Source organism: Rutidosis leptorrhynchoides, chromosome 1 (genome assembly GCF_046630445.1).
Source record: "Rutidosis leptorrhynchoides isolate AG116_Rl617_1_P2 chromosome 1, CSIRO_AGI_Rlap_v1, whole genome shotgun sequence".
In the NCBI taxonomy this organism is placed as follows: domain Eukaryota; kingdom Viridiplantae; phylum Streptophyta; class Magnoliopsida; order Asterales; family Asteraceae; genus Rutidosis; species Rutidosis leptorrhynchoides.
The window spans coordinates 626824947-626850079 of NC_092333.1; the positions used below are offsets into that span (position 1 = coordinate 626824947).

Sequence of the window (25133 nt, forward strand, 5' to 3'; positions counted from 1 at the left end):
TGTGTTTATTATGATTTTGACATAATTGTATGCTTTATCTTTGACATATTGAACTACTAGGCTCCTTTTTATGCTGCTTTTCATCTTTCATTGTCAACTCTAGATCAAATGCCATGTCATTAATCTATCTGTTACCTCCCTGTTACAGTTTCTCCGAGGTTAATTATTTTTTTATGTCAAGCTTGAAATTACGTAATTAATCAACGTATAATTAATTAATTTTAAGTCGGTGCTTATTCATTGAATCTGCTTATTCATTGAATCAAAGTGAGAGTGTGAGTACAGAGATTCTTTGTATGTGGTCACGTTAGCTTATCTCAAAAGGTGGACAATATCATTAATATATTAATATTCTTATCAACTAGAAGGCACCAGGAAATAGGTGATTCCCAAAAAAAAAAAGTAAGCTAATTAATTATTATTATTTTATTTTTTTGGCAAAAAACTGGAATAAAATAGATAACAATTTTTCAAAAAAAAAAAGTGAAAAATTGGAGAATACATCAGTGATCATACTGGAATAAAATAGCTAATTAATTATTTATCTCAAATTTTAAATGATTCGTTATTGTATGTTGCATTTGCGTATGTATGCATTACCCTACGATTCCCAATGATTCACTTCACTGTCTAATTCAGACATGGTTTTGCTGAAACAGATCTTAATCAACTGTTAGTATCTCCATAGTTCGCTCAGCATTATTCATATAGTTACTTTCAGGTTCCGAATTTGTAAGCTAGATCTTAAATCTACAAGAATGGCTTTAGGAAAATACTCTAAAGTTGATTGCAGAAAATCATCAACAAATTACTGTTCTTCAATGACATTGGTGGCATTTGTGGCCTTCTGCTTGGTAGGGGTGTGGATGTTGGCTTCGTCAGCCGTTGTTCCTCTTCAAAAAATATATCACACTTCTCAGAATAACGAAAATATCGTCTCCATTGTCCAGAATGAGAGCAAGGTGATCGATGATATCGGTAATGAAAACGTTAAGGACACAACAGTTACCGAAAACAGCAATTCTAAGAAGGAAATAAATAACAATAATGAGGAAACAGTTGATGTTTCATCAAATGAATTATTATTTTCAAGGTATCAATGGAAACTGTGTAATTTAACTGCTGGGTCGGATTTCATTCCGTGCCTTGATAATTTGGAAGCAATTAGGAGCCTGAAAACAACTATGCACTATGAACATAGAGAAAGGCATTGTCCTGTGGACCCGCCTATTTGCCTTGTTCCGTTGCCTCAAGGATACCAAAGCCCAATACAATGGCCTACTAGCAGAGAAAAGGTAAATGTACTAGTTCTTTCAAAGTTTGCTTGTTGATATTGTTGGTTGATGCTGTTGAATTCACTTATACTTTTGTTTAAGTATGTATATGTATATTAGAAGTCAAAAAATGGGTCGGTTAGTAGGTTAGGTGTTGAGTCAAAAGAGGAAATGTTTGGTGTGGGTCGGGTTGAACCGAAACGCTTTTATGTGTCAAATGTGATTACACATTTACACATGATCTAGGATGATTTATGCATTAAAATATACTCTTGGAAAATTTAGACATATTTCCTTTCTATTTTACCCATTAAACATGTCAGAGATAGGAACATACCTGGATTGAACTATAAATGAGTCAATGGGTCGAAATTGCCAAATCTACTAGATCCAAGAAAATCTAGGAGTTTAGTTTTCGTGTGTATCTATACTCTTATTATATACATAGAAGTACGGTGCTCTTCAGTCTTCACCCTCTTCCAAAACATTAGAGACATCTAATTCAGATTCTGATGCATGTATTCAAATTAGTATGCAACAGAATATTTTGTAACAACAATGGGGATGTTGATTCCAAATACTGTTTTATATGACCAGAGAAATTTCTAAACTATTTGGTACCATATATATATATTATATATATATATATATATATATATATATATATATATATATATACAGCTGCATCAGAATGCTATTGCATTTTATGTAAATTAACGGCAGCATATGAAATAATTTAAACATGGCTGCATACATTTTGTTTATGCTTTCACCAAAGAGTCTTTGCCCTTTGGCCTAGTGTCATGCAAAATTGTAACATGGTCACATACATTTTGACTTAAAAAAATTGTTTATGCTTTTTTTTATGGTTGCAGATATGGTATCATAATGTTCCTCACACTAAGCTGGTACAAGTTAAGGCTCGCCAAAACTGGGTCAAAGTTAGTGGTGGGTATCTAACTTTCCCTGGTGGTGGAACACAGTTTAAGCATGGTGCCCTCCATTACATCGATTTTATACAACAGGTCATATTCCAAGCTTTATAAGACCCAAATAAATATTCATTTCTGGTAGAAATTTTGTGATATATAAAGAAAGATAAATGTGGACCCTTAGTGCAGATTGAGTCTAATATTAGTTGGGGACATCGTTCGCGTGTAGTATTAGATGTTGGATGTGGGGTTGCTAGCTTTGGAGGATTTCTGTTTGACAAAGATGTGCTGACGATGTCTGTTGCCCCAAAGGACGAACATGAAGCTCAGGTGCAATTCGCACTTGAAAGAGGAATACCTGCTGTATCTGGTGTGATGGGCACTCAGAGACTTCCTTTTCCTGCAAGAGTCTTTGATGTTGTCCATTGTGCACGTTGCAGAGTCCCATGGCACATTGAAGGTAATTTTCATCTTCATAATATATGCATATATATTATTTTGAAAATATGTCTGTCATGATATCCAAGTGTGTATATATAATATATGTATAAACTACTTTGTACTGTTCCAGAAATTTCAAAGATTTATATTTGTTTTTAAATCATTAGGTGGTAAACTTTTGTTGGAGCTGAATCGTCTCTTACACCAGGTGGCTTCTTTATATGGTCAGCTACCCCTCTCTATAAGAAAAACCCGGAAGACTCTCTGATCTGGGAAGGTATGTTCTACTTAATTAGCTAGTAAGTTGTCTGTACATAAATTTTGTTGTCTGACTCCTTACATGCGATCTCAATTTACAAACCAATGGCAGCAATGAAAAGCTTAACTAAATCAATGTGCTGGGAAGTCAAATCAATCAGTAAGGATAAGGTTAACAGGATAGCTGTTGCTGTCTATCAAAAGCCTACTACTAATGAATGTTATGAGACAAGATCACAAAATGAACCTTCACTCTGTAAACAATCCGATGATCCAAATGCTGCCTGGTATATATTGCCTTTAATCATGATTTTTATGATATATTAATGGTGCATATGCTCTTTCAAGCATACAAATGTAGTGGTAAATACCATAGTTGGCAAAATGAATGTGAAAGGTGGGCTGTAAAAACGGGTATCTTTGGTACATGAGAATTGCCATGTTGGGTTCAGTGGCGGAACGTGGAGATCTTGAATAGGAGGGCCGGTAAATCTAGTACATACAAAATAAGCATCTAGGAGGGACGGTAAAGGGTAAATATTTTAGGGAAGGCCCATTAAGTCTAAATTTTTTTTGGCCCATAAAAAAATACAAATTTTACACTTGTGGGCTAAAAAGTAGGGATGGCCTTGGCACTCTTTGGCCTTCAAAGCCTTCCGCCTCTGGTTGGGTTGACCCAAAACAATACTCATTATATGAATTCTCATTATATTCTCTGTTAGTGACTTTGTAAATATGACTTGTCCAGGAAAGTACCTTTGAAAGCATGCATGCACAAGATACCTGTGACGTTATCAGAGCGTGGGTCCCAGTGGCCAGATCAGTGGCCGTCAAGAGTGGAAAAACTGCCCTACTGGTTGTCAGATTCGCAATTCGGGGTTTACGGGAAAGCAGAATCCGAGGATTTCACTGTAGACTATCAACACTGGAAACATGTTGTTAGCAAGTCATATATGATCAGCTTAGGAATAAAGTGGTCAAGAGTTAGAAATGTGATGGACATGCAAGCTGTTTATGGAGGGTAAGCAAAACATTCCATTTTTATGCCAATATACCGGGTAAGCAAAACATTCCATTTTTATGCCAATATACCAAATCTTGTGGGGAACTATGATTATGTGTTGTGTGTTTCCAGGGCTTATGTTACAAGAAACTGATAATTGAAGTATTCTATCCCTTCATAAGCTTTTGTTGGTCAAGTAAATTGCAGATTTGCAGTTGCTTTAAAGGATATGAGTGTGTGGGTGATGAATGTTGTATCGGTTGATTCTCGTGATACACTACCTATAATATACGAGCGTGGTCTATTTGGAATATATCATGACTGGTGCGAGTCATTTAGCAGTTACCCACGAACTTATGATCTTCTTCATGCAGACAATCTATTCTCGAAGATAAAAATAAAGTAAGCACCTACATTTTATTTATGCAATTATGAACTTATATCATTTAGTACTTTCACCCTTGAGATTTTGTTGTCAAATAAACTACTTTCACTTTACCAAAAAAAAAAAAAAAAAAAAAAATTGGTTTCACATCAAATCAGAACATTATTGATATTCAGTTATGGTGATTTATTATCAAGTTTCACAATGGAAAAGTAGTACACTCCATCCCATATTTATTGTCCATTATTTCTTTATAGGTTGTCCCAAATTAATTGTCCACTTCCATATATAGATAAGGAAAAGTAGTAGTTTATGCATGTAAAACAAAAATATGGATAAAAAGTAAGCGTTATAATTGGAAACTTAGCAAAAAGTACATGTGACATTCATTTTTTTTAACTATGTGATTTTTGTCGGGAAACAATAAAATTGGGAGGTAGGGAGTAGTACATTTGACCTCAAAAGCGGTTGAACTCGGAATTACTCTGCGAGTACTCGGTTTTTGCAGCTCGGGGAGTACTCAGCAAGTACTCGGTCAAAACTTGGGATTACTCGAAAAATCAGTCAAAATTGGTCAAAATCGGTCAAAGAAAACTTAGTCAACATCGAGTACTCCCTAAAAAGTCCCGACCAAGTACTCCGAGTAACAATTTTTGCAACCTTGCTCAAAACTCAAAGTACACATCTTGTTTGTGCAAGATTCATCAGATATAGTGTATTTGGTATTATAGATGTAACATGACGGCTTTAGTTGTGGAGGTAGATAGGCTATTGAGACCCGAAGGGACACTTATTATTCGTGACAATGCTGAGACCATAAATGCAGTGGAAAAGAATTTGAGGTCTATGCATTGGGAAGTCAAGTTCACCTACTCCAACGACGTAGGACTATTGTGGGCACAAAAGACCATGTGGCGTCCTAAAGAGTTTCAAACACTCACATATGCCATTGCTTAACCTTTTTCAGCCTTGTTGGATTGCAGGTAATACACATTTAGTTACTTCCTACATGTTTAGTTATAGTATAACTTACTAGTAGGGTGTATATGTTACACCATCTCTATTTTTTTATCCCATCAATTTTTGTAATAATAGGACCACAGGGAAATGAAAGATGTAATAGTAATATTTGGTTGTTGAAAGTTAACTAGTAATTGTAATCGAACAAAGCTAGAAATCAGTTGAAACTAATAGAAATGGATATTACTTGTGTTTGTTCACTTGCTACTCGATAGTGTTGCTGCAACTTTTCTAACTGTTATTCCAATTACAATAGTTTTTCCAACAAAGTATATTCTAATGCTAATATAAGAGATAGTTGACTTTAAGGTGTGTTGTATCTAAAAAATAGTTAAATAGAAACCTCGGTAATTATGATTAAAAACCCATTTACTTATTCGAGAATCGATTGATAAACAAGAAGTTTATGCTACCCAACCTAATTTCATCCATACTACCATAACATGTTCCAACTAGATAGCCAACGCGTTTCTTGTAACCTCTATATATAAAACTATACAAAAATCAAGAAAATGATGACCCATTTGGTCTATCCAATCTAAATGTCATCTCAAAGTCTAAAAAACAGGGATCTTACAAAAGGGCAAAAAGCATACTACTAAAGTACTCCAGCATTCAAGAATTGTTGTGACATACTAATGCATATTTGTATATTTTTTTTTACCTATGAGCTTTGTAATGTAAAGCAGGTGCCCTCCATGAAACTGCCTTCCAGATCATGTACACGGCATCACCCAGTCCTCACAGAATACTCTAACACAGACGCAAGCTGTAATGCAATGCAATCTTCTTCAGTGGTTCCCACACTTTGGTTCACTTCTCTCTCTTAAACCCGACGAGAAGATTCAAGAAGCAACCCCCTTTTCGCATTAATCTGATGCACAAACTAAATTTACAGAATTTTTGTAGCCATGAGAATCTTCAAACGAGAGATTGATTTAATTGTTGATATAACAAGATCCCAATGAATGACAATGGCATATAAAATGTGATTGGTACATTGGTCGATATGGGTCAAATAGGTCACCAATAATCTCTGCAAGAGCATAACCCGTCCTTAAAATGATGAAACCTATTCGCATCTCTCAAAATGATCTCCCTACTCATAACTTGAGATATCAACTTGAAAACAGAATGGCAATCCCCACAAACCCTAAGATTCTTCATTATCCTAATCGGCATCATTTCTGGTACTTTCAAAAGTCCATAACCTACAGCCAGTCTCTCACTATGATTACCCAAACTATGCATTTTCTCCTCGTCGTCCACATCATGCAGCACAAAACTTCCATCTGGCGAGTAACCCGCTTCTTTTAATAACCCCCCAACATGTTCCAACATCCCCATAATCGAAGATAACTCAGGATGGGACCCACTTTCCCCACTTCCAAACATATGCACTTCCTTCTCAATTACTATCCAGCTACAACCAAGTGATTTCTTTACATTCTGTGATCTCATTGTTTTCCTAAGGCCTGCAACTGCAGACCATTTACCTTTTGAAGCGTATATATTTGATAACAAGATATAAGGCCCCGAGTTTTTGGGCTCGAGCTGTACGAGTTTCTTAGCTGCCACCTCAGCCATCTCAAGATTCATGTGGGTCCTACAAGCACCCATTAATGAACCCCATATAATGGCATCGGCTTCCATAGGCATGTTACCAATCAAATCCATCGCTTCATCTAACCGACCACCTCGGCCAAGCAGATCCACCATGCAAGCGTAGTGTTCAATTTTTGGGTCGACCAGATACTTTGACTTCATTGACTCAAATATTTCAAGTCCCTCATTAATCTTCCCTGTGTAACTACAAGCTGAGAGAATACCTATGAAAGTAACATCATCGGGTTTAACGCCTAAAGACGACAACTTTTTAAAAATTTCTAACGCTTCTTCTCCTAAACCATATTGTGCATAGCCTGTAATGATGGAATTCCACATAACTATATCCTTATCAGGAGATCGATCAAACACGCTCTTAGCCTTTACCAGATCACCACATTTTACATACATTGTAATCAATACTGAACCAACATACACATCGATATCAAACGATGCCTTAACTAATTGGGCATGAACTTGTCTACCATGATCAAGACTAGCAAGACTAGAACAAACTGAAAGAACGCTGATCAAAGAAGGGAAATTGGGTCTAACACCTTCATTTTGCATCGACGAAAATAACCCCAGGACCTCTAACTCAAACCCTTTCCTTTCGTAAGTCTTTATCATTGCACTCCATGTTCCAACATCCCTCTCCTTCATTGAATCGAATATCTTCCTAGCTTTATTTACATCACCATTTTGGCCCAAACCAAGTATCATTGCGTTAGATGAAACCACAGACTTGTAAGGCATGACATCAAAAAGCTCCATAGCCTCTTCCATCCTTCCACACTGCGTGTATCCCATCAACATAGCGGTCCACGACACCTCATTTTTGATAGGCATCACTTCAAACAATTTTCTAGCTACATCAACACGACCGTTTTGGACGTAACCAGAAATCATGGTTGTCCAAGAAACGACATTCTTTTGGGGCATTTCATCAAACAGTTCACGTGCTTCAGCCAAACGACCCGTTTGACAGTACCCACCAACCATACTAGTCCAAGCAACCACATCTTTAACAGGCATGTCATCAAAAAGCCGACGAGCTTTATCCATTTGCTTGTCTTGAATAAGGCCACCCAACATGACTGTCCATGACACAACGTTCCTTTCAGGCATCTGCCAGAAAAGCGATTCAGCTTCAGAAACCAAACCGTCTTCTACATAACCTTTGATCATTGCAGTCCAAGAAACAACGTTTCTCTCAGGCATTTTGTCGAACATATTTCTGGCTTCCTTTAGCATTCGATTCTTGACATACCCAGAAATCAAACAGTTCCATGAAACAATGCTTCGTTCAGGCATTTCATCAAACAGATAGCGTGCTTCATGAGGTTGGTTGTTTTGGAAATAACAAGCGATTATTGAGTTCCATGAAACGGTGTTCTTCTGCTGCAATCGATCAAATATTTGACGAGCATTCTCAATTTGGCCAAGACGGCCGTACCTCGAAATTTGAGAATTAGCTGAAATGGAAACGTTTGAGCAGTATGTTCTTCTGCAGTGAATTAACAGTATACGCATTTGGGTTCTTTGTTGTTTGATTTTTTCTTACAATATGAGAGAGGTTAGGAAGGTCACTTAATTTTATGTTTGAATCGAGTTACTCCATAAATCATATAACTTAATTCAAATGTTTAAATTAAAAATCGAGTTACTTTATGATTCATATACTCGGTGCCCGTTGATGGAGACATGAATTGGTCAGGTAGAGACGGGGTGAGCGTGGTACCATACCGGTACCGAACCGTACCGAACCGGTTGGTACTGCTATATATTTTTTACCCTAATGTGAGTACGGAATACCGTACCGTTATAATCGGTTTGGTACCGGTACGGTTCCGGTACCGGTACGGTAAAAATAGGTAGTTTTGTTCATATTTTTATACTTTTGTATGGGTAGTTTTGTTCATATTTTTATACTTTTTCATTTGTTGTTGAAGAAATGTATATGTACGTACATGTTTCTATAATAAATGAATTAAATGGAAGTTGTTTATATGTTGTAAGCATATGAATTTTCAATATCCGGTGTTTCTAGTTTTCATTCAACTGAAATTCATCTTTCAAATTTTCGATATGTTTTGGTGTTCGTATATTACTTATTATAACTCTATATGAAATATATTTATTATTTTTTCGAAAGAAACATTTTTATTATTTATTAGACATCACACGTTTAAAATACAGTAGAATTCATTCATACAGTTACATCACACTTGGACAATATTAGCACACATAACTCGCGAATTAAACTTCCTAGAATATATAAGTTCACATAGTCAGTTTGGAGTGTTGAGAGACCTATTACATCTACTGAGTTTACGAAATGTAGCACCCATGATTTATTTATATGATCAAAAATACATACAAATCAAAATTCCATCAAAGTGATGTAACATGAATATAATAATATATGTCGAATCGTACAATATCTATGAATAACTTTTCTATATTTATGGATAACTTATGTTTGTAATGTGGTACCGGGTACTAAACGGGAAAATACCGATACTGTATCGAAAGTACCGCATCCAATATTTTTGAAAATATAAGTACCGAATACCGAACCGATTGTAGTGGTACGGTACCGGTTCGGTACGGTGCCGGTACGGTACGAATACGGTATCGGGAATTAAGGTACTAATGCTCACCCCTAGAGTTGATGGAGACTGTCGGAGCAAATGCAAAATGTATAACAATTCATGCATTAAGCGTACCTAGTACGCATTATTTGGCTATCATTTTTAACGGAAGAGACCAAACTTTGACTTTAAAAACGATTTGGTCCTACACAATACTTAATTTTACACATGTTGTTTAAAAAGTGGTCTCACAATGCATCGCTTGTCACTCTAAATTAAGCCGATTACCAATCTAAGTTCATAAGCATTTATTAAGTCTTGGCTTCTAGAAGATGACATCGGAGTGACAGAAGTGAAGCGTAGTGACTAGTGAGACCATTTTTAAAACAACGGTGTAAAATAAAGTAGTTATTGTGTTAGACCAGATCTTTTCTTAAGGTGAGAGTTGGTCCTTATGTAGAAAATGTAATCTAAATAATGCTCTATAGATATGCTTTAATAATGCTTGAATTATTAGGCGAATATTCACTGGAATATGTCATTCAAATTCGCCTATATAAATATGTACATTTTCATTTGAGAAGCATCGAACTCTACAACTTCTCTCTCAACCCTCATTATATATGCGGAAAAGAAAGCCATTATGTTCAAGTTAGATATTATATTTTATATGGTTCAATTACAACAATAAATGAATAAAAATTTATTGTTTTAGGTTCGCTGAGGAAACCTCTGGCGACAATCACATTGGGTCCCCACTAGCGAGTAAAATCCCTGAGTGACGAGCTCCCGTGCCACGAGACCTATAACCGGGTGAATTTCACACATTATTAAAATTCGAACTTGGCTTCACAGGAACTCGGTGGCCACTGGACTATGCCCAAGTGGTTAGATAAAAATTTATATATATTATAGTAAATTAATAAATAAAAACATAAAATATAGGAACATGAGAAAACAATAGTCTGATATGTTTTTTCATGTAACGTTACAAATGACACATTCACATTTTTTAATCTTCCTGTACTTCCTGTATTTCCTGCCTACACTGAATCACCAATAGTCTTTGCAAGAACAAACACCATCCTTATAATGGTGAAACCTTGTCCTATCTCTTACAAGTATATCAACCTCATAAACCTTAGACGCAATTTTCATAAAGTTATGACAGTCTTCACACACTCGAAGATTCTTAATTATGCGTATACAAGATCCATTTCTTCGCCTTAGCAACCCATAAGAAAGGGCCAACTTCTCACTATGCCATAACAACGCTTTTGTCTTCTCTTCATCATCCAAATCAACCAAAACGCTACACATATTAGGAACGTAACCTGCAACTTCTAGGTCACTTACAACCTCATCTAACTTGCTATATATCTCATCTACTTGTACATGAGTTTTATCTGCTGTTAAAAACTCATGTATCTCACCATCCAATTCAATTTTACTGCATCCTCGTTGCTTTATAACGCCTTTTTCCTGCATTGTTTTCCTCATTTTCCCAACATTTTCCCATCTTTTTTCTTTAGCATATATATTTGATAAAAAGATGTGGGCCCCATCATGATACGGGTCTAGCTCAAGAACACGTTTTGCTGCATACTCACCTAATTCAACCTCATTGTAGATTCGACAAGCAGCCATAAGAGATCCCCAAATGACTACATTTGGTGACATGGGCATCTCTTCAATTACTTCAAGAGCTTTTTTAAGCAAATTAGCTCTACCATAAAGATCCACCATACAACCATAATGCTTTCGTTTGGGTATTATATTGTACTCGTTGACCATTAATGCAAAAAGTTTTTGACCCTCTTCAACTAATCCAGCATGGCTACAAGCATACAACAATCCTACAAAAGTTACATCGTTCGGCTCAATTTTTTGGGCTTTCATTTGATGAAATAGGTTAAGAGCGTTGATAGCATCTCCATAAACAGCATACGCCCCGATCATGCTGCTCCATGTAATAACATTTCGCCTATGCATCCTACTAAAAACTCTTTTCGCCCTATCGAGTTCCCCACATTTTGCATACATGTCAATTAGCGCGTTGTTTACAGGTAAAATTCCACTAAACCCGTTTTCATCGATATATGAGTGGATTTTTATCGCATTATCAAGGGCACCTAAATTAGCACAAGCTGAAATTACACTTAACATAGTGATCTGATCAGGTTTAATTCCTGAATTTAGCATCTCGTCAAACAAACAAATGGCTTTTTGAGGTTGACTTCCTTCAGCATATCCGGAAATCATTGCACTCCAACAAACCAAGTCCTTTTCGGTCATTTCATCAAAAATCAAACGTGCAGCGTCAATCTGTCCAGCGTTTGAGTATCCTGTAATAATGGCCGTCGAAACAGCCAAGTCTTTTGGTGACAGATTTTTAAACAAACTATTTGCCATGTCCATTGAGCCACAACCTGCGTACATGACCACAAGTGCACATTGCATATTATAGTCAATTAAGACATTGTTTTTGGCGATAAACTTGTGAAAGGCTTTCCCAAATTCTAAATTTTTAGCACGGCCACATGCAGAAAGAACAGTTGAAAATATTTTCGAATCAGTTTTTGCGTGTGATCTCTGCATCTCCTCTATCAAAGGCAACACAATGTCGTAGCGCCCACTCCCACAATACCTGATAAATAGTTTTTTCAAGAAATTAAAATTTTGCAATTAAATCAATTAAAAGAGGGAAAAGTTACTTGAGCAACACTTTTCAGAAAGTGATTTAATAAATTACCACTGGATTTCGCAAAAAAATCATTTTTTTGCCAAACAAGTTTGCTGACCATATTTCTGAAAAATTCAACCTCTGTTGTACATTATTACTTCTTGCAGATTATAACTTGCAAAATGTTGAATTTTGACTGTTACTTTTGTCTTTTGGAGCATCATGCAAGTTTATGGCATTTTCACATTTGTTTTGTTAGAAAAATATAGAGTTGGTATCTTGCAAAAAATAATAATAGGATGCTATATGTATTGAATAAAATTTTGTAAGACTCACCCATCAATCATAATATTCCAGGCAACAATATCTCTTTCAGACATTTTATCGAACACCAGACGTGCATCTTCAATACAACCACATCCCGCATACATCGCAACTAAACCAGTCTGTACAAACGGATCCGAAACAAAACCCATTTTAATTCCAAACCCATGAACTTCCATCCCTTCACTCAACGCAGAAACTCGCGCTGCCGCCTTCAAAAGCGACGGGAAACTAAAACTATCAATGACAAAACCTCGTTCCCTCATTTTAGCATAAATTAAAAGGGTAGTTTCAGGTTTACTGCTTCGAGAGAGTTTACGTAGTAGGAGGTTAGAGAAATTGGGTTGCGGGTCATCGTGAATTTGGTGGAAAACGGATAGAGCGTAATCGAAGGAGGAGAGTGTGCAGGCGGAGATAATGAGGTTGATGAGAAGTGAAGTGGAGCGGTGGTGGTTGAAGGTGGAGCGAATGATTTGGGAGTGGAGATGTTTGAGGTGTGAAACGGAAGAGGAAATTGAGATGGTGGTTAAGAGGTGGTTGTAGTGGTTATGGCGGGCGATAATTGGTGGTGGTACGGTGGTAGTGGACATGGCAGCTACAGCATTCATGTTTGTAAGCTAACGGCGTAATTAAATTTATACGGAGTATCAATTAATTTATTTTTGAATACATTTTTAACGGTATAACTTTTATTAAAATGAAAAGAAAAAACTTAAAAAATTAAAACATGACGATAGATTTGAAACAGTGGGATAATAAATAATTTTTATTAAAAAAAATAAAATAGCTTAAACAACAGACAATTAAAATCGAGAAAACTCAAAAACATAAAACCTAATTGAACCAAACAAACAAGCATCATTTATATCTAGACTTGAGTCAATCGGACAGAATAAAGTAAATCATAACAAAAGTAACCTCCAAAAACAACCAAACTACTAAAAGGCAAACAAAAACAACATACGAACAACCAAACACCAAGAAAAGTTCAAACACTACCTAACTTATCGGCCTTGATTGCACCTTTAGGAATTTTCAACTCCGATTTGATCAATTTCACATCCACTTTCTTGATTTGAATCGCCTTTGCCGAACAAGATGAAAAGGAAAAAAATACACCGTTGGGGGTATCAACACCAAAACAAGAACCCAAATAAGCACCGAAATTCCCAAACTCCGAGAGACTTTCGAAAAATCGTTGAGCTTGATTACCAAACGTGATGTCATCAACGTGGTCTATTCTTCTTGGTAACCAAATCCCCACAATCACTAAAAGAAAGAAACCTTAGGCAACATGCTCTTTTGAACATTCAACAAATCATCTCGAGCTTTCACACGACTTACCAATGCACGATCCCTTAATTCAAGCAATATTCGGTTCGACCATAAGATCAACAGTCTGATCAGCAGGCCCACTCAACTTCATCTTTAAACCCACAACGACCTTCGACACTTGATCAATCATCAACAAACGAATTCACCAACAAACCCACAACAGACTTCGACACATGATTGAGATTCGACAAGTCCAAAATAATAGCACCTCCGACAATGCCTATTTCATCCAATTCATCGGCCTCTTCAACTATGCTTGTAACCACCCGCCAAATTCGCCATTAACGCGGTACGTTATCTCTGGTCCCATTGCGAGCTATTGACATCTATATGTTATACGGAGATGATTTTGAATGCAAAGTCTTTCAAAAATATGCCATGAATGACTCCATGTAATGTCTTTTTCAATTAGCAAATACACAGCGGAATCATTTTTAATACCTGAGAATAAACATGCTAAAAAGTGTCAACCAAAAGGTTGGTGAGTTCATAGGTTTATCATAAACAATGATTTCAGTAATAGTAATAGATCACAAGATTTAGTTTAAAGTTGATTGATACCAAATATATCAATCTAAAAGTGTTGCTGCTGTTTGTAATATCGCGACTAATGTGACGACCCGAAAATTTCCGACCAAGTTTAAACTTAATCTTTATATGATTTCGACAAAATAAGCAAAGTCTGTAATGTTGGGTCTCAAAAATTTTGGAACTATATTCATGTAATCAATTACCCTTTGACTATGCTCGATGATTCACGAATATTTATGTGTATATAGATATGTATATACAATACATAGTTATAGTAATTGAAAACGTTAACAAAGTATTAGATGTATAATACTTTACATGAACGTATTTATTTCAATATATGTTTAACATATTTATCGAAAGAATTAAAAGATAATATCATATGATTGAATTATCAGATACATTGTGATATGATTACGAGTCTCTGTTGTGAGGTCCACGTTGATTTGAGAAATCTGTTCTTTTTAACAATATTTGGAAAATGGTAAAGTGATTTACAAGTAAGAACAAATGTGTCAATTAACGGGAACTAGACAATGGTTAGTGGAGATTCCTGTTTGATTTTCAATTCATGCTTTACAATAATTTCCCCGTGACTTTTGATAAGATAACAAATTAAGCTTTCATATTATTTAATGTGAAAGTAAGAACGTGAAGTGTAAATAACTTAGATGATTGGATATCGACAAGTTAAGTAAATCAACGTTTTACATACATTTATTTAGTCGTTGGACTGTAACCTTCAATTCACGAACAACCATTTGTAAATGGACATATGTATAAATATATACCTACGATAAGTTATTATTAGAATTAAATATATAATTAACTTGCAACGTATATTTAAGACGTGTTTATGAATATTGAATATATATATATATATATATATATATATATATATATATATATATATATATATATATATATATATATATATGATTTCAAATTAATTAAGTAAAAGATAGTAAAACTTGTTTATTGATTCGATTGATATTTAGATATGTTAAATAGAACGTTTGAAAAGTTAAAATAAACGTTGACGCATAAATGAACTATATCAAATTAAGTTCTAGAGCGTAAACGTTATATGATATAATAATTTCTATTATTTAAATGATCTTAAATTATACTTTGAAATATAATTAGTATTTGAAAAACTAAATATTATATTATTAATATTTCTAATATAGATAAATTTATATTTCTAAATGAATATATATATATATATATATATATATATATATATATATATATATTTTCAAAATGATAAAATATAACTTTGATATAAAATGTTTTGATTTAAAATAATACCATCATATATATATATATATATATATATATATATATATATATATATATATATATATATATATATATATATATATATATATATAGTGAAACGATAATTTAAAGAAGCAAATGACTAAAACACTCAAATGAATAAGTTACACTTTGAGTGGGATAGTTTTTCATTGATTTGAGTCGTGTTATTGATAAAGGTACATTACACGAAACGTAAAGTACAAGATTTTATAGCGTACGAAACAACGTTCTAAAAACCGGAAGCAGGACACATGTCGAGCGACAACGTACGAATTATCGGAACTAAAATTACAATTTAACTATGCACGTGAATATAATATAATATATAATTAATTATATAAATTAAATAAATAAATATAAATTATATATTAAAAGTGTCGGCAAGAAGAAAGATCGTGCATATGAGCTGTCAGAGGCGGCCATGCGATCGCATGGAAATTAGCCTTCCAGCCCATGCGATCGTATGGGGTGTGGTTGGCCAAAACTTGTATAAAGCTCGCGAGTTCTGGTTCCAGGCACACACACCTCTTCTATCTATATCTATGCTCTCTCTCTATATATTTATATTATTATTATTATTATTATTATTATTATTATTATTATTATTATTGTTATTATTATTATTAAGATTAATATTATTATTAATCTTAATAGTTAGGAGTATTATTATTAGTATTATTATACATAAAATACTACGACGAGGTCATGAACGAATTATTTCAAAATGGGTTTCTCGAGCGGGATTGAGCTAAGGAAATTATGGGTTATAGCTATGGAGGTTATGGGTATTGTTTGGGGGTTTTGATCGTGAATCTAGTGTTTATCATTTCTGTTGCGTCCGCGTACTTTCCTGCAGTATTGAATCACAATATTGATACGTGAGCATTCATATCTTATTTTTATATATTAATAGTGTATCCCTGACTAGCGCTCGAGTATATATATACTTAATTTCGTCGTTAAATAGTTTATGATAAATCATGAATTTAATACATATGTTACTGAGATAAGGTATATGATATGCATTGTAACGACCCGACTTTTTCGACTTATATTTTTGTGCTCTATACTTTCACGAATCTGCGTATATGTGCGTACTAAGCTAGTTTATGCTCTGGGATCTTTATTCATGATTAATTACTTTCGTTAATACCTTAAAGCATGTTATTAAGTGCGTAATCACTTAACTTGATCCCCGAATGCTTTTATGACCGTTAGTGTCACTTGACGTTTAGAACGAGCTATGTACTTTGTACACGTTAACTTTTGTCGTAATTGAAATATTACGACTAGGTAATACTAATTGTTATTTCCTAATAACAATTACTTGGGTTTTTGGTTGCTTAATTAAGCTTAGTAATTTACTTATGCTCACTAGTTAGTCTTGTTGGACTTTCTACCTTGTTGGACTTTAGCCGACCCTACTCTAGCTAATGGACCATTTAATTAACCCAATTGTAATAAGTTTATGACCCATATAAATGTAAGACAAAAACCCATTTATAAGAGCCAACATACTAGCATTTTTGTTAACCATAATCACAAATGTTGCATGAGATCCTAACAGTAAACACCACCTTTAGACCACCACTAACCAAAAAGCAAAAAGGTGTCCCCCTTGTCCCCCCATGTACCCACGGTTTTAGAAGACCACCACCACCATCACCACACTATAAATACAAGCCTTGATCATCCATTTTACACTTGATCTCATTCACATTTTACACACACTTACTCTCTAATTTTCTCTCTAGTCTTTCTCACTCTAAAAATTGTAAGTTTTAAATTTTCCTCTTCTTCTTCTTCTTATTTTCGACATCATCATCATCACTAAAGGATCAAGCTTTTTAGCTTTTGATCTTGTTATATCTTGTAGATTCAAACTTTGATTTGAATCCTTCAAGAACATGAAAGATTCAAGCTTTCTAGCTTTGAATCTTCATTTACTTTGTTGGATCTAAGTTTCTAGCTTATGATCTCTTTATTTTGTTAAAAAGACCAAAACTTGTGTTTATGATCTTCATGTAACTTGTAGATCTAGCTTTTTGCTTTAAAGATATTCAAGAACATTAAAGATCCAAGCTTTCTAGCTTAGGGTTTCATTATTTTGTTTAGATCTTAGCTTTTTAGCTTATGGTCTCATTACTTTCACTAGATCTTAGCTTTCTAGCTTATGGTCTCATCAATCTTGTAAAAATCCAAGCTTTCTAGCTTAGGATTTCTTAATACTTGAGATCTAAGTTATTATTGTAGATCTCACTTATTTGGAACCTTTTATGCTTTTTATGGTGATAAAAATCAAGTCTTCATCATCTCATATGATGAAGATGCATAAACTTGTGTCAAAAGGACAAAGGTTGAACCTTTATTGTGTTTATGCAATAAAAAGGCAACCTTGATGTTCAAAACTTGTAGAATGTTAGCTTTTACTCTTAGTTGTGTGTTAATGGTTGAAACTTGGTCAAAGTGATGCTAAAACATCAAAGAGTTGTACACTTGAAGCTTACACGCATCAAGGATGAGAACCGTGATGAGCATCAAGCACCAAGAAACCCACCAGAGCACTTGTTTACTGTTTTTAGGGTCTGATCAGACTCCTGGGACTTCTGGAAAATTGATTTTCAGATAGTTCGTTTCGAGTAGATGACTTTTTGTTTAGGACTCGCCTAAATCCGATATACGGTTTAGGATTTATAGCCTTCCGAAAGTCACTACGCCTTTGTAACGACGTGCTGAAAATTCTGACCTACTCGCGCTTGAACCGTCGCCACGGTCAAACGAAATCGAGTTAGGATCTGAAAATTGGATAGAGGTTAGAGGACTCACATACGGAGCCTTGGCCACTGACGTTTCCCCTTGCCTTCCGGTCTTGGAGTCGGGTGGTGATCGAGAGAATTAGGTAAAGTATCCGGACTATAGTTTGGTGAGGGAGGACCACCAAAGCCGTAAGGTGGACTTTGGACTGGTCTTTCAGTGGAAGACCTTTCAGTATCTTTTTCAGTTGGCTTGAAAAGATTCATTTTGGTCGATTGGTAAGAATTAGACATCCTAACATTAGGAAGGAGATTTTTGATCAGTTTTAAGATAAGATTGTAAAGCATATGTTTTAAGATTATAAGGCAATCCTAAGTGCTTTAAAGTCTAAGGCAGAAAAGGTTATAGTTTCCTAGATTGCTAAGGCACCGTAGCTAACAAGTAAGACACACATAAAAATGCAATCCTAGTTCTCTATAACAGCCTGGTTATGCTCTGATACCAATATGTAACGACCTCCCAATAGGGTCTGGAAGGAACGTCACTAATATCAAAATATACCAACATATTATAATATGAGAACAATTCTAAATGATAAAAAAATAAGCTTTATTGAGTACGCAGCGGAAAATGAAATGTCGTTACAATAATGGAAATTACAATAAAGTAATTGTTTCAAATGCAAGAGTAATAAATGCGATAGTTCTTGATCCTAAGTCCAAGTAGCATCACATAAGCAGTAGATAAGTATACTTGATCAAACAGCACCTGAGACAAAACATGCAAAAGTGTCAACCAAAAAGGTTGAGTGAAGTTCATAGGTTTAACAAAAGTAGGAATAGTTATTTTTAGACCACAAGATTTAGTTTGTAAAGTTGATCTCCCGCAGGATCAAAAAGTTATGCCAAAGTATGATATTTAGACTAAACGTTCAAGTTTGCCCCATGACAAGTTGTGTCCGTCCTTGTCGGTTTAAATTTCATTATCAAGTAATACAAAGACTTAGTCAAATGTATCGGGGACGTTACTCCCGATAGGCCTACCCCCAATAATTAAGCATGCCGCATCAACTAAAAATATCACTGTAGGGACTTAGTCGGACATAGCCGGGTATAGCATAGTTTAACAGTTTGGTACTTGTGTCTAAAGTGTAAAAAGTAAAAACAACATGTGTCTCACCCCAAGTAAAGTAAGTAATTTGTGCACAATATAAAGTGGGGCTATGAAGTTCACCTTAGTAGAGAGAGCTAGTTATTCCTCGGAATAGAAAGTTGGACGAGTGAGCAGAAAAGTCAACCTATTGACATTTAAGAGTAGTTAAGTGTTTTGCCTATGTTTAAGTTTAAGTATGTGTTTAAGTTTAAGTGTGTAAGAGTAATTTGTTTTACTAAGTTTCTATTCCTAGTAAGTTTCCACTTTTAGAAAGTTTTCATTTTTAGAAAGTTTCTTATTTTAGTAGGTTCCTTATTTTAGTAAGTTTCTATAATTAGAAAAGTTTCTACTTTAAGAGTGTTTTCCATTTTAGGATACTTGTCGTATTAGATAAGTTTCCAATCACCCCTTTCTCTTCGAATGGCCATTTCAGGTCTAGGGGCTTGAGCTATAGGACCATTTAAATCGAAAATCCAAACCCTTCCGCCTAGAGTTTCGTAGAAACCATTCGTCCAGAAAGTTCGAAGATCTATACATCTCTAATACATATCCCAAAATGTCTTTTCGTATTATGATATAAGTAATAGGTTTTAGGTGTTAATAATAGTAACAGTGTATACATGTTAATTAATAGTATAAGTAGTATTAGGGTTTTATTAATTATGGTTAGTTAATTAAAGTGGTATTTTAATGATTAGGGTTTGTAATAAATGACTAGGGTTTAATTAATGTCCTAGGGTTTAGGTTTAATTAATTAGGTTTAGGTTAAAGTTAATTTAGAGTTTTAATAATATATGTACAATATATGTGTCGTGTATATATATTGTAAATTTATTTAAACAAGATAACTTTAAAATATAAATTTATTAATTTAATATGTCTAATAGTTATCTTATTAAGTAAGTTAATGATTTTTATAAAAATTTATGAAAAAGTTCGGATTTATTTTATATGGAAACTTCAAAAATTGTTTTAACTATATCTAACTCAATTTTAATCCAAATCGCATGATATTTATATGCATTTTGATTGGTTTTGAAAGGGGAATCCAAATATGAACTCAAAATAAGAGAATAAGACTTTTTCAGTTTCTGAAAAATTAGTGTTCTAATAAATACGAATTTAGTCATACTTAAAACAAGGTTAGCAAGCTTAATAACTAAAGATACTTGGTATACTCTAATTAATTTTAATAAGTGACTATATATTCAATTAATGAGATTTGATTTGGTTTAAATAAATTAGGATTAGATATTTAGGGTTTGTAGATCATACATTATATATATTTTTTTTGTAATCGACATGTATGTATGTATATGTATATATATATATATATATATATATATTTACATGAACAATATAATTGTATATGACCTAGTATGAATGTAATTATGAATATAACATGAATTGAAAGTAAACTTTAAGAGTTTTGGATCTAGGGTTTTACCTTGATGAAGATCTATGAAGTTTAACAAGAAAAAGTTGATGAACACTTGAAGATGAAGATCAAACCCTTGAAGATTTAAAGAACACCTTGAAGATCTTGATGAACATGAAGAACGCGATGAAGATCCTTTGAATATTGCTTGAAGATCACTTGAAGATCTTGAAGATGGGGTGGTGATTTTCGGTTCTTTTTGGCCGAAATTAGGAGGGAGGGAGGGAGAGATTTGAGAGAGAATTGTAAGAATGATTTGGTACAAGAATAGCTCTAGCCCAGGTCCCTATTTATAGGAGAGATTGGAGGGTTCTAGAATTAGGGTTTAACAAGTAATACTTAGGAAATAAGTTAGGGTTAAATGAGGAGGTGGAGGAGGTATTTTGGGCTGAAAATATGGAGGGAAAAAGGGTAATTATACCCCTTAAAATTTCAGCTAGGGTTTAGGGGAATTAGGGTTAACTTTTTCACTCTAGTCCTTGTACTTTAATTTAGCTTAAATGGTTCCTTAATTATCCAAATTTAATTATTTAAATGTACAAAGTTTAAGGTTATTTATTTTGTTCACAAAGGTTTATTAACCCTTTATTTTTATCTTTTATTAACTTGTCGTTTATCACACAAAGTTAATTATACGTTTTCATAAAATTTTTAACGCTTAATGATTATTGATTATAGTTAAATCGTTAAGTTTAATTATATTGTTTGGGCAAATTAAATGATAAAAGGATATATAAATGTTGGAAATTTGAGGGTCGTTATAGTACCTCTCCGTTATTAGAAACTTCATCCCGAAGTTTTAGGTAAAGCTCTCGTTTGCATCAGCAGTTGAGAATAGATAGGGGTATTTTCGTATCGTTTGGTCTTCGCGTTCCCATGTATGTTAGGGGCTGCTACGCGAATCCCAACGAATTTTAATAGTGTTTGATTTTCACGTTCCCTGGTATAATCGGGGCCCTTTCGTGAATTCCAATGAGTGTTAACAATAAGTATATTGTTTTGTTTACACGTTTGATCTCATGATCCTTAACCTTATTAGGTCATTTACAAAGTGCATTAAATGCGGAGATTTTTCCAAGGAATAACAAGAGTGTCGTTTGACTAGTTTTCCTTTAAAAGGAAAGATGATGCTATATCAGCATGAAATGTATCGTTGAGCTCATTAAGATTTTGAGTTTTTATGCCGCAATAGTAGGACATATAAAATAGAGTAGAGTACGTAAAGATTTTAGTTATGTGGTTTGATGTATGGCTGGTGTTTGTTAGAGATTGTACCAGCTTCAAGTTGCGAAAGGTAACCATAATACCTTTAGTTTTCAAGAGATGTCTAATAGATAAATGAGACATTAGTTGAGGATTCATTGACCTCAGGATAATACGAGTGATTAAATGAAAGACATCGTTCAGTATACATGAGAACTTGTCTTTAGAAATAGTTTCAAAATGTAGCTTCAAGATTTATGATTTCAGCTTCATGTCGAATCATAGATCTAGACTTGACTAGAATAACATCTAGTTGCAATCCAAGAAGGAAGAAATGTGTAGAGTATCTTCATAAATGTTTAAGGTAACTCCTTCAGAGTAAGAAAAGTGTTTTCGCACGAATGGCGAGTCGGTCTATTATTTACTTACAAGTATAAACGCGGATTCGAATAAATGTGAATCATTGTTTATAGGATGAAGGGACCTCTGCTTCTTTGTTCGAAAGATCGTAGAATTGATGTTTACGAGAGCGTTGTAGTTTATCCATGAAATACTGGAAGTAGAAACTTCTTAATGATTAGTATAGCAAGGAAGAGATGACGTACATAAAGAGGTAAGTCTCGTTCTTGCACGGAGAATGAGAATAAAGGTGATCCATACGCATTAGAGAGCAATACGAAAGTTTTAATAATGAGCTAAAGTAATTTTTGAAAAGTTGTGACGTTTGATATAACAATATAAACGAAGCTGAGCTATTAGTAAGACTTGAGTTATGTATATCACGTACTATTTACGTGAACAATACGAAAAAGAGTTGATTAAAAGAATGTTTAATTTGATAAAACAAAGGTAAATTGATAAAAATGCGAAAGTGGTTATATAATTAGTGAAGGTAATTTTAGAGGAGTTGACGAAATGATGTTCGTAGTAAAACTAGGGTTACGTAAAATTTGTAAAGTAATTTTGATTTAATCAAAGTGGAAATTTGTAGAAGTGAAAGTATAATTTGATATGTACTAGTCAAAGTACCTAAAGTTAAATTTATGTATAAGATTTTATAAATCGCATAAATGAAAAATCATTTTTATAAATTCCGAGATAGCTTGAAAATAAAGACTCGTGTAAGAAATCTTTGGAAAACAGGATATTTGTATTTAAGAGTTTATTGGTTTGTGAAAAATTGATTGAAGATTTTAAAATTCCGAAGGATAATTGTGTAATAATTGTTTCGAGGTAGTGAAAACTAATGAATTGACTTTTATCAGGGCATGAGTCCTTGGACTCAAAATGTTAACGTAAAAGTAAGAAGGATGATAATGTGATTATCATCAAATGAGTAAATCCCTCGGATTTAGAGTTATGTATGAAAGGACTTCAAATAAGATTTTCAACTTTGAATCATTCGAGTGATAGTGAGAGTTCGAGAACTCGGTATGAGTAATCTGACAGTCGCATAGTCAGTTATAAATAAATGCTAAAGCAGTAGCTTTCAACTATGTAACGATCATTTGAATTCAGCCCTAATCGGCACGAGAGGAGGATACGTTAAAGTATGATGGAATCATTTCAGTTGCTACAGCAGTTCTTCAGAGGTAGTGGGTATAGCTCAAGTCACAACTTGAGATGGTGTATTTCACCCTTGATTTTCGAGTTGAAAATAATCGGTTATTGTTTGAGTATGACACCATTACTTGCATGGTGCCAAGTAGTCTATTATAAGCGTACGAGTGCAGAAGTTTCTTGACTATGATAGTCAAACAGTACACATATGGAGATTCTATTCTTCAAATAGAAATTGAACATGGGGTTTGTGATATAGACGTTTGAGGGTTCAAAAGTCGTACCAAAAGTGTAATAATAGAGAGGATCTGGATTTAACAAGTGATGATTAAGTATCCATGATCAGGAGATATTCATTTAGGATAAATGAATGTAAAATTTCAAGATTTGTTTGTTTACAATTTTCATGGTACATGAAAGTTTGTTAAATGAGTATGAGATAGATATATAGTTTGATTAGAATTAGTCCTTCGTATCTACTAATATCAAGATGATCATTTTTCTCCTTTCATGCCCTTGCATTTGGGTTTTTGGACATATAGCTTGAGAGTTTTTCTTTGATTCACTTTCTATTCCATACGTCATGATATTGAAATATTCCTATGAATTACTGGAATATAATCACGTTGGCCACCGTCATTATATTTCACTAATTCATATTTCCATTTCAATATCACTTCATAAGGTCAGGATATGTGATCAATGAAGATTTATAGTGTGTTAAGGATAGCAGTAATCTTAGCTCGATCGACAACATGTCGGTTTTAAGCCAAAACTTGAACTTGGAAAAGTTTGCGTAGAGTTGTTCTTTTTCTTAAGAGTTCAAGAATGAATTTGTAAATGTTGCTCATGTTCCTTCTCACTCATGGAGTAGATCGAAATGTCATCCATGAAAACAGTTACGAACTTGTCGAGTTATGGTTGGCTAGTTTTAAGTTGCAGTCATTATAGACTTGGTCAACCTTCATATCTTTGAAAGTTATGGAAGTCGTGAAAGTAAGGAATTGGACGTAGTCAGACATCGTGGTAAGAGTTGGTGCAGTTGGGCGAACCATGATTCTTCACTACATAAGGGTGTATTGAAGTTTGATAAATCTGATAGGTCATAAGTTTGAAAAATTTTTAAGCGAGATAAAGATGAATATGATATTAACAAAACACTTTATTTTATTAAGAACGAGGCATTAAATAAGCCTTTATTACACGAGTTGGAAATAGGAATAGTTAAGGCATAGCCTTTACATGGATAAGAATTTGGAAAGATAACTTAGGAAATATTAAGATTGAAGTAGTCTTCATATTCCTTCTTCTCGTCCTC

At 34.1% G+C, this 25133-nt stretch overlaps 3 protein-coding genes across 3 annotated transcripts; 1 reads left to right on the forward strand and 2 right to left on the reverse strand.

The window, feature by feature from the left end:
• The first annotated feature begins 733 nt into the window (after window positions 1-733).
• Window positions 734-5430, forward strand: LOC139885602 (probable methyltransferase PMT26). Its single transcript, XM_071869353.1, is given in 9 exon segments — window positions 734-1295; window positions 2150-2299; window positions 2396-2666; window positions 2815-2847; window positions 2850-2924; window positions 3018-3192; window positions 3654-3926; window positions 4116-4310; window positions 5025-5430. Coding segments are annotated over 9 exon segments (1935 nt in total). The 5' UTR covers window positions 734-758; the 3' UTR covers window positions 5251-5430.
• A 398-nt stretch (window positions 5431-5828) lies between these two features.
• LOC139885603 (pentatricopeptide repeat-containing protein At1g56690, mitochondrial-like) lies at window positions 5829-8451 on the reverse strand. Its single transcript, XM_071869354.1, has one exon. It carries the CDS (start codon window positions 8449-8451, stop codon window positions 6337-6339), a length of 2115 nt encoding a protein of 704 aa, XP_071725455.1. The 3' UTR covers window positions 5829-6336.
• Window positions 8452-10406: 1955 nt separating this feature from the next.
• LOC139885604 (pentatricopeptide repeat-containing protein At4g14820-like) lies at window positions 10407-12925 on the reverse strand. Its single transcript, XM_071869355.1, has 2 exons — window positions 12532-12925; window positions 10407-12159 (listed from the first exon to the last, which is right to left on the reverse strand). The coding sequence occupies exons 1-2, from the start codon at window positions 12783-12785 to the stop codon at window positions 10566-10568; spliced, it is 1848 nt and encodes a 615-aa protein (XP_071725456.1). The 5' UTR covers window positions 12786-12925; the 3' UTR covers window positions 10407-10565.
• Between the last annotated feature and the right edge of the window lie 12208 nt (window positions 12926-25133).

What these genes read in the sequence shown, in the direction of transcription:
- LOC139885604 (XM_071869355.1), bottom strand. Translation starts at nt 12,785, where the DNA reads ATGAGGGAACGAGGTTTTGTCATTGATAGTTTTAGTTTCCCGTCGCTT. An exon ending in TGGAATATTATGATTGATGG is followed by an intron (nt 12,160 to 12,531) that starts GTGAGTCTTACA and finishes ACTATTTATCAG; the next exon opens with GTATTGTGGGAGTGGGCGCT.
- LOC139885603 (XM_071869354.1), bottom strand. Translation starts at nt 8,451, where the DNA reads ATGCGTATACTGTTAATTCACTGCAGAAGAACATACTGCTCAAACGTT.